General features: G+C 43.8%; 2 protein-coding genes across 2 annotated transcripts; both read right to left on the bottom strand.

Moving 5' to 3' along the window:
* Positions 1–305: 305 nt before the first annotated feature.
* LOC118320000 (platelet-derived growth factor receptor-like protein) lies at positions 306–3,381 on the bottom strand. The gene is made up of 7 exons (XM_035650781.2): positions 3,094–3,381; positions 2,794–2,960; positions 2,533–2,675; positions 2,267–2,418; positions 1,847–2,140; positions 1,109–1,248; positions 306–702 (listed from the first exon to the last, which is right to left on the bottom strand). The coding sequence occupies exons 1-7, from the start codon at positions 3,173–3,175 to the stop codon at positions 496–498; spliced, it is 1,185 nt and encodes a 394-aa protein (XP_035506674.1). The 5' UTR covers positions 3,176–3,381; the 3' UTR covers positions 306–495.
* A 304-nt stretch (positions 3,382–3,685) lies between these two features.
* LOC118319819 (cationic amino acid transporter 2) lies at positions 3,686–9,715 on the bottom strand. Its single transcript, XM_035650481.2, has 12 exons — positions 9,573–9,715; positions 8,791–9,277; positions 8,058–8,213; positions 7,801–7,966; positions 7,536–7,672; positions 6,801–7,023; positions 6,028–6,164; positions 5,830–5,932; positions 5,597–5,730; positions 5,310–5,476; positions 5,114–5,222; positions 3,686–5,026 (listed from the first exon to the last, which is right to left on the bottom strand). Exons 2-12 carry the CDS (start codon positions 9,158–9,160, stop codon positions 4,884–4,886), a joined length of 1,845 nt encoding a protein of 614 aa, XP_035506374.1. The 5' UTR covers positions 9,161–9,277; positions 9,573–9,715; the 3' UTR covers positions 3,686–4,883.
* Positions 9,716–10,362: the final 647 nt, after the last annotated feature.

Raw genomic sequence — 10,362 nt, 5'->3', positions numbered from 1 at the left:
GAGTTATGTCAAAATTACGAAATTATGAAATGTAAAGAATTGAGTAAAATTACAACAATCACAAGTTGTTATTTCATATCATCGAGCTCCATATAAGATAATATTGAGACTTGTATCACATAATGCAACTACATGATGATATATCAGATGCTTTGACTCATGTGTGGAACAAAATATGACTTGAGGAAAAATAGCTCATCATCATCATCATCATCATCATCATCATGATCAGTTTTTACTATTTAATGCCTTCTTTGGCAGGAACATGCACAATAAGAAATAAACAAAACATACGGACAACAGCGTGTGTATATAAAATATTTAATACTCGAAAATGATTTTAATAATAGCATTTTTGCTAGCTTGGAGAACCACATCAATTCATCTAAACAAAAAATAAATCTCTGTAATGTCGCAGTATGTTTAATCGTTATATCTGCTGTTCCTCCCTCTGTCTCAAACTCTCTCTCAGTGTTGTCCTGCAGCCGTGGTGGGTCAGGGTTTCTTAGGTTTTGCCTTGGGGACCACTTTTACTGTGGCGGACACCGATTTGGCCCCTTGCAGGTTCTGGGCGGTGCAGGTGTACGTCCCCTGGTCCACGCTCCTCACTTCGTCCACCAGCAGGACGGACTGAGACTGCTGTCGAGCCGCTCCTCCGCCGACTGGACTGACGCTCTCCTGCGTGTACAGAGGCCTCCCGATCTGCAGCCGCGGGCCACCCATTCAGGAAATAAACACATACTTTACAGCAGGAAGTCACCTGTTTACCATTAAGTCATTCAGTCAGCAGCTTTTATATTATCAAGTCCTTATATGGTAAGCCTGGATGCTCTGCAGTCCATAGGTTGGATGCCTCTTTATTAATAATGAACCAGCTAAAAGCACAAAGTAAGCTGTAATGAAAGATCCTTCACTTGATTTGTCTTTCAAACCTGAAATGTATGTGACTTTTTTATGATTCTAAATGGCCCATTACTGATCTTTAGGGATTTTGTTATATGACTTATTAACAATATTGACATAAGATAAACCCACTGCAGGAATATTGAGTTGTAAAATATTATAAATTATCAAAGCGATAAGATAATTGTCACAGTGAGTGCCTGACCTGCTGTCCTGGGTATTCCCAGGTAAACTCCACCGCCACGTCCTGTTCTCCCATCACAGTGCAGCCGACACGCAGGTTCTCCCCGACAACCACCGAACCCGACGAGGCCTGGATCACTGGGGCAGGGGGAGCCATGGGGTCTGAAGGCAAATGCGAAATATCGGCGAGTCGTGTGAGTGAAGTTCTAAAGAGATAAATCGACGGTGACTTTAGACAACATAATAAAAACTGGGTGGAATTCTCTGTGTTTTTCCGGCAATCTTAAAAATGCACAGAGGTATTTATGGAGTACTGCAATACCTTCAAGAATCCGCACTGGTTTCAGTGTTCCATAACATGTTAAAAAACAATGTACAACCCAAAAAAATACCTCTGGAAATCCTGAAAGTGTCTTTTCTAGCATTTTGTTTGTTTTTCTTATTTATTTCATCATTTTATCTTTCTTTATTCACTTGCCTTCTGTCTTTCCTTATTTCAGATTCATGAGATTAGCGATAGCATTCCCTCTGCTTGCTCAATATTGTTTTCCTCTGTGTGGGTGGAACGGTAATGGGTTTTTTATTACTTTTATACTGCTTTCTTTTTTAATGAAAAGTGCTATACAAATACAAATCTATTTTTGGCTGTCGATTGCTTTTGCCTGCTCTCTGTCTTATATGCACACTCCCATGTCCTTGAACAGGTATCAGCAGGTAAAGGGCAACAAATAAAAGCACAGTTGGGAAATGGATGACTCACAGTTGACGTAGATGAGCATGTACTTGGTGGAGCTCTGCCTCAGGTTGCCCAGACTGGCTACACAGTACAAGGCTCCGGCGTGATGAGGCCGGGGTCGGTGGATGGTGAAGCCCTTCTTGACATTGAAGGAGATCTCCGTTCCGTCCACCGCCACCTCCACCGGTGGAAACTCGCGGTGCAGGGTTACTTTGGCCCCAGGTGACGTCACCTGGCAGGGGAGGACCGTCGGCCAGTTGGTTCTCAGCTGAATCACCTCATAGTAGTCAGCCGATGGAACAAAAAGTTCTTGTGGGTCTGGTTGATAGAGCGTAAAGATACGACAGATTGACGATAAGATACTATGTGGATGTAGAAAGACTGGTGAAGTCTGCGGCTCTGAGAAGTGCATGTGTAAGCATCAATAAAGTTTATTCATTGTACCGGGAAAGAAGACGAAGACCTTTACAGCTTTGTCGTACTCCTTCCTGCAGTCTGTGTCTTCGCAGTACATTGGGTAACAGGCGTACTCGCCTGTGTCTGCTCCAGTGCTGTTGACTAACGTCAGAACGCCGTATCGCTCATGCTGGACAGTCCTGCAGATACAATGAAGAACATCTCTCTCTAGGGAACAGATTCAATCCCTTCTGCCCCCTCATGAATAAAGTGGGTGTCGTGCAAAATAAAAATGCATCCACCGGGTAGCTTACCTGAGCCTTCCATCGTCGTCCTCCTCCAGGTATGAGGGGACGCTCCACTTCACAGGTTTGCCCCTGCACCTCAGCTCCAGGGTGTCTCCTGTCTGCACGCTTATGGTTTCTCCCACTTTCTTAAACTTCCCCCTGTTCAGCACCTTCATGTGTCAGATAGTAAATTGTGCAGTTATTCACACATCCATTCTATTTTTTTTATGTTTAACAAATGTTCCTTTAACATGTCAAAGGTTTTGTGTACTGGATGAAAAACAATACCTGTGTGAGGGAGGCCTGAGCGTGGGCTGCAGCCGTAGATTTGATCTTGGGTTTGGCTGTTCCAGCTTTGGACCCTTCATTTGTTGACTTCTCCGGTTTGGGTTTGCTCGGCTTGGTCTTCCTCCCCGCTGTGGGCCTCTGTTTTGGGGCATCCTTTTGACAATAAGCTACTCAAGGTAGAGAGCAGGTGATGCATCAAAATTTTGCAGATACGGTAAGATATCAGAAGTCTCCCCTCCTTGGTATTTCTAGGAAGACATGTTTACATAACTGCTCCGCATGGGGAATAAAGTCACTTACCTAACTCGAAGATTACAGCACAAACAAGGAGAGCGCTCAGCACCAGCCTCCCCTTCGACCCAAACACGTTCACCAAAGGCATGGTCGACCGGTGGATTATCAGAGCGGCGTGTGGATTGTTAGTTCAATGCGGAGACAAACGGCACAAACCAAAAGGAGGGAAGGAAAGAGAGGAGAGGGAAGAGGAGGAGGGCCGAGCTCGCAAAGTGAGCGGTCAGCTGTTTACCAGAATCACACAAAATTCCTCCTCCTGAGAGTGGCATTAGTCCCCCAAATTCCTCCTGACTGGCTCAATGGAGGCTTTCAAGCCTCACCGGACCAATGAGGGTCCAGAGACAGAGGCCCCTCCGTGCAGAATTGCACAGCCTGTTTGCTTAGCTGCTGGAAGTGTGCGAGCAGCATGAGTCTTGGCCTCCGAAACACACCACACCGCCCAGACGGGGGCAGTGGGCCGGTTATTAAAGACATTTGGTGCCCAATAAACTTTGTGTGCTACATACACTTACTGCTGCCTGTCCTGCTAATGGTAAAAAAACGAAACACACGCTTCTATGGCTTAAGTCTACATAGAATACACACAATCAGACATAAATACAACAAAAAAACACTTTATTTTCTCAAATGTTATGGTGTTTGATACATTAAATAGCCTACAGGTGGATTTCACAGAGCTGGATGGTGAAGAAGTCAGCAGATTAAACCAACTTCTTTCTAAAACATAATCATCTACTGTACACATTGCAAAGCCTTCAGGCTAAAAGAGTATGACTTGACAATAAATAACACACACATCCAATGGCACATCATCATGTCCTAATCACCCCCCACTGAATTACATGTTTCTACACAGGGGAAGAAATAAGAGTTGTGGATGTTTGAGTGTAAGATGCAGCAGCCAGTGAGAACAATGTGGACCTTTCCTTTTGAGTCAGTGGCTAAGCCTCAGTTTTGAACGTGACCCAGGTAAGCTGCGCTGAAAGGTCATTCTGTTCTCAGTGAACTCTGGGTAGTGAGCCGTCTCTGCATGGCACTTTATCCAAGATTACAAGTGGAACAGGACTTTTAAATGAAGGAAAACATTTACAACAAATCATTAGCAAACATGTTCAGTTTTCACATTTACACTTACACAATGCACAATTAATAAAGTGAATATTCAAACAAAAAAAACACATTTCACGAAATGGTCTACAGTCCAACACCATCAATTTATACATAGAAACAACAACTATTCTGTTATTTATAATCATTATTACAATTGTATGAAATTTACATATTCTTTTTAAAATGTACAATTCACATCAAAAGTGTAAACGTGTTATTTTGGCGTAAAGAAATTCTTTTTTCCTTCTTTTTTTAAAATGGATTGAGAATGTTGAGGCCCGCAGACATTGCTCTGACACTGAGTGTAGTAAAAAAAATAATAATAATTTAAATGTGAGCTCTTAGATCTGTGATGAATCATACACACGTGGTTTTATGAAATGTCCACATTCCCTATTTTTTAACACCTTGAATATCTTGAAGGTCCAAACCTATGTCAGGCGGCGTTTCATTGATGGCAACAGCAACATTTTTGATAAATTACAAACTCCGTCGACAGTAAAGACTTGTCTTGTGAATGGATGTGAAGAATGTCTTGTGTTGTGTGGACAACACTGTTCACCTGTCGCCCTGACACTCTCAGACTGAGACGCTGCAGCGACAGATCAGCACCAGCACATGGTCACACACTTAAAGCAGATACTCGCTGTAACATCTGAGTCGGACTCTCTCAGGCCCGAACAAGCTCAGAATTTCTCTTCTTTAATGACGTCCGTTTTGATGGAATTGACTTCTTTACCGCTGACAGTGTCGACCTCCGTCCGCCTGCCCATGAGGCGCTTCTTCTGAACACTGTTGCGGATCCCGTAGCCAAAATAGATGAGTAACCCTGCGCAGAGAGGAGGGGCATCATTACTCTTCAGTGACTTACACATTAAAACCCCTCTGAACCTTTCGAGCAGAGACATGATCTTACCCACTAACATCCAGAGACCATATCTTAACCAAGTGTCTCCGCCCAGCTGCACCATCAGGTAGACGTTGATGAGTGTACTCACTACAGGCAGAGCAGGGAGCAGTGGCACCTGGGGAAAAAACAAGTTCTAGTTGATGGAAGTAGAAGTAGAAAATAAACAGGGGATCTTCTCAGCTCCACGTTCAGAAATGCTTACCATAAAAGTTGCCTTGGTGGGATTTTGTGGGTGCCTCCAGATGAGGAAAGTGATGATCACCACGCTGGCCGCGAGGGCGCAAATAAGCACCAGGCTCCACGGTTCCGCACGGAACACGGCATCTATGGCTTGAGTGAGGATGATGCACAGTGCGGCCACACATGCAACTTCAGAAAAAGAAAAGATGACTGAGAGTGTGTGGCCCCCGAAAGACTGAAGGATTTCATGAAGCTGACAGGAAAATGTACAAGAGGAAGCAACAAGTGCTTCTATAATCTTTGTTTTACCGGCGATGACGGTCATGATTGTGACTGTTCGGGACGTCGATGAGTTGGGCGATGGTGGTGGCTTCAGGAAGCCGAATCTGGTGTTCGATTCTATGATCTGCAGGTCTGATTCTTCCGAAGGGCTGGGCTGGTACCTTGTTTGAAAAGTAAAGTAAAGGTAAAAACATTCCAAAAAACAGTTTTGCGCAACATGATCTGTATAGACTGCAGGAGAAATAACCAAATGAATGTACCTCAGTATTAGAATGCATATGGCCACGAGAGTGTAAGCAAACAGAGTGCCGATGGACATCATTTCCACCAGGGCTTCCAAATCGAACAGCAGAGCCATGATGGCTGAAGATAAGAAACAGAAAATACAGAGTTACACTGAGTTCATGAACCTCGCCACATGTGCACAGAAAACTGATAAACAGTTGGAACACCTGTACCTGCCACAATTCCGGACGATATTGTAGCTATAGCCGGACTGCCTTTGGCAGTGACTTTGGCCAGGGGATGGAAGAGCAAGCCATCTCTCGCCATGGCAAACAGCACCCTGGGCATCGGGAACATGGAACCCAGCAGGCTGGACAGACAAGAACACACTGATGCATGTTGCCTTTTTTTAAATCCTACATATCTGATCATGTTTCATCTTGTTTTACAAATATTTCTGGCAGTCATAATGGCAGTACGCACAATGCTCGTTGCACGACTTTAACAGAGGAACTATCTGTATCAATCTAGTCTGAGGAAACAGTGAAACCTAATGACAGATTTCATTTTTGAAAGTGCAGGGCCATCAGTATCAACTTTATGCTTTACAATAGCTTTCACTGAACTGACTCCTTTTTATATATATTCACCTGTCACTTTGTGTTTGTAGGAAAACATAGCTAATCTGAATGTTATTGTGCTTTTAGTTTATGATCTCGATCTCTAGTTTCAAGTCTTCAATACAGCATGACGTTCATTTTCTAAATGGTGGTCTCATTTAGAGTAAAATAGACGACAAAGCATCGTATACATTCGTGCCTATAGCGTGATTGACGGCTAGTACTGTCCAATCGATGCATGGTTGCAGGTGTAGGCCCACCCCCCCCCCCAATCCTCCAAATATGGCTACTTCTGGTTCCCAAAAAAATCAAGATGACGCTGGTCAAAATGCTAAACTTGAGGCCTCATAATGACACGAAGCAGTGGGTGAGCTGCAGTAGTTTACCTGGTGGACAGGGCACAAAGCGATCCCACGGCCACGGCGTACTTGGCAGGACCCCAGCCGACGTACTCAAATGCCACTGGTAGTGGGCTTTTCTCACTGAGCATGTAGTAGGGCATCATCAGGGTGAGCGCAGCAGACACAGCAAAGTAGGCCAGGAAACAGATGAGCAGTGAGGCCACGATGCCCACAGGGACGGACTTCTGAGGGTTCTTCACCTCCTCACCTGTGGAGAGGGATACAAAGAGGTTAGTGACTCTTTTCATGTGAATCCTCCTTCAACTGTTTGTCACAGGAACCTCTGGTAATTGTGTAAGTGCATCTATGGGATTCTTTTGGGAAGTGATCTCTAAGTTTTCTCTTTTGTTTTTGTTGCCTTTTTCTGTTATTTTATTTTACGGCGCTCAATATGGTTGTTTTAAATGTGCAATATAGGAACAGTAAACTTGACTTGACTGTACTACTAATCTTGAGACCACCACAGCAGTTTGAAAAAAATATTGAATTCATTGTAACATACAAAATACTTGAACTTCAACGTTATTTCTGTGATACAATGCTGAACATACTACATACATACGCACTTTAAATTAAATGAAAATCATATGGAACTTTAGTGTTTTCATTGGAACTTTTCTGTCGTACTTTTCTGGTAAACTGTCTCTCACTGAACTGGCTAAAAGCCTGCTGACGGTATCAACCGCCTGACAATGGTAAGGAGGCGACTTGCCCTCTCACCTGTTGTGGCGATGCAGTCAAATCCGACAAAGGCATAGAAACACGTTGCGGCTCCAGCCAAGGTTCCAGAAATGCCATAAGGGAAAAACCCGCCTACTCCATACACACTTGTCAGATTGGCAGTGGAGCTCAGGTTCCTGCACAGAGGGAGACAGTGTTACCTGGTGGTTACGTACAGCGAAACGCCCAGGACGGCAATTCGTCTGCACTCATGTGAGCCAGCATGCTACCAAACACAGACAGGCTTATATTGCTCTCATAGTACTTGAGTTCTGCTGTGGCGTTTATCAGAGCCTCTTCGCTGATTTGCCAGTTGGAGAGGTCTCCCTTGATGAATCCAGAGATGGTCACGAACAGCAGCACCAGGATGTTGATTGCTGTGAAGATCTTGTTGATGGTCGTCGACTCTTTCACTCCAAAGGCCAGCACACCTTCGCGGAAAGAAATAACCAATGAGGTGAATGATTTTTTTCTATGTATATACTGTCCTGGCCACGAAGACACCAGTGCCTCCTTTTTTACCTGAGAGTAGCAGGATGAGTACTGCAGCAAAGACATCTGGGTAAGGTGCCAGGCCAGGAAGGCCTATGGCTGCATTCTCTTCTAAGTATTTTGATATGACCCCCCCTATGAGGTCATCAAATGTGCCACTCCATGCCAGTGCAACGCTTGATGTCCCTGCGCAGATGGTGAGAGACAGATGCAATAAAGTAATCAGCCTGAGTCATTGTGTAACTGCAGTCATAAACAGAAAACACTGATGGTAATATTTCCTTTCATGCATCTTTCACACTTTATTACTCACGTAATTTTAAACTACACTCCCTTTTTTTGTGGCGGATTTTTAACATGCAAACAATGAATTTAACAAGATGTGTGAAAAAAAGAAAACAGGATTATGAGTTAAAGAGAGCTACATTTTCAAACTTCAACCTTTTAAACTTCAGCTTTCACTGTTCAAAGAAAATCCATTAAGAATCTGCTTGTACAGCTGGTGAAAGGTCACGGGGCATTTAAGAGTCTGTTGATGGTTGATCATTTATGGATTCCCAGCGAACCAAACACGCTGGACAAGAGGAAAATATGTGTTTTTCACACGATAGAAATCATAAGGTTTAGTCAGGTATGAATTTTGAGACCAATAGTAAATTATGTTCATAGTTGACATAAAAAGGCAAAAAAAAAGACCCTTGAATCAACAATAGACTTAATAATTTGTTGTCATTGATGAACAATTCTCGTGTATCACACTTACCTATGACGTAGGATAGTAACAGATTCCACCCAGTGATAAAAGCCAGCAGTTCTCCCACTGTAACATAGCTGTAAAGGTACGCTGAGCCTGTTTTGGGAACCCGGGACCCAAACTCTGCGTAGCACAGCCCGGCGAATATAGAGGCCAGAGCGGCGATGAAGAACGAGATGATGATGCTGGGTCCAGCAGTGTCTCTGGCCACCTCTCCGGACAGGACGTAGACCCCGGCTCCCAGGGTGCTGCCCACACCGAGGGCCACTAGGTCCAGGGTGGTCAGGCATCGGTTAAATGTGGACTGCTCCCCCTCGGGCTCCAGGGGCTTCCTCCGAGACAGGCTCCCCAGAAAGGACTTCACGACGCCGCACGGCATGCTTCCAGGGCTTTTTAGATCTGGTTAGAAAGATGTGGGAATCCCAGTGTACAGCAAGAGACAGGTGGGAGAGCAGGTTGCTGTTATTGAGAGAGTGGGAGTGGGTGAAAGGAAGAGCTGGGGGAGAGGAGAGGAGTTGGGAAGGACGGGCAAATCAGTGAACATATTAGTGAATAATTGTCAGGTCAACCTCTTGGTAGAATATTTCCTCTTTGTAGAAACGTCAAATTTAAACATTATCCAAATTCAAATATAATATTTTTTTAGTTTGCCCAAATGCCAAAAGGGAAACTTGGAATCTTAATTTAGGTTAAAGTTAAAAATGATAAAAAATGTAACTCATCTGACATGCGCTATTATTACTGTAATAATGATTTTAAATGAAAAACAAAAGGAGAAGGGCTTCACTCACCTCCTCTGTGCAATCCCCTCTCTCACAGGCTTAAAAAGAGAAAAATAATAGCATACGTGACTCGCATAAATCACATTATTCTTTTATACGTGTCCTTCTTTATCACCCCTCTGATATGATAGTGCTGATACCTTGAGTTTTTTCGCTACCGCCCACAACATAGGGAAAAACACCCTGCTCGAGGGTTGCACTTTACTCGACCTTCAATTAATTACACAATTACTTCCTTGAACATTTTTTATGAATTTTACCCCAGTAATAAATTAAAAAAACAGGTGTTCTTACCTCTTTTGAGCAGTATCATGTCAGAAAAAGCCCTCCTCCTGGGGCTTTTTGAAATCAATCACAGCTAAAAAAAACTAATGAGAGAAATACTGTGTTGTATAAAAGGACGTGGGGGTGAGAGTAATGACACAAAGGAAATTAACTGACATATCTATATGTAGTTTGTTGTACAAAAAGGGAAATGAAGCTTTGTGCTTCTCCAACACTGTGTGTTTACATATACAAGCCTGTGAACTTATCACTGTAGCTATGTTGGCGTTTGTCTGCCATGTCCCTATCTCTTACCTGGAAGTGTGACCCTGCCACACCGATGGCCCTGTGAGTTACTGAAACGGTGGAGGACAAAGAAGCTTTCATGGCTTATGCATGCAGCCGGTTGCACACTTACTCTTTGAGAGGTAGTTTTCGCCTTCTCATCTCCCATCAGGGGATTTCGGACCCCCATAATCCCTACTGGCATCTACTTCAGCAGGCAGGAGGTGAGTGGGAACGCAGCCTGTGTCGA

The sequence above is a fragment of the Scophthalmus maximus genome, chromosome 9, assembly GCF_022379125.1.
Source record: "Scophthalmus maximus strain ysfricsl-2021 chromosome 9, ASM2237912v1, whole genome shotgun sequence".
NCBI lineage: Eukaryota > Metazoa > Chordata > Actinopteri > Pleuronectiformes > Scophthalmidae > Scophthalmus > Scophthalmus maximus.
Note: the sequence above shows the minus strand (reverse complement) of the source record. Positions and strands in the feature narration are given on the sequence as shown.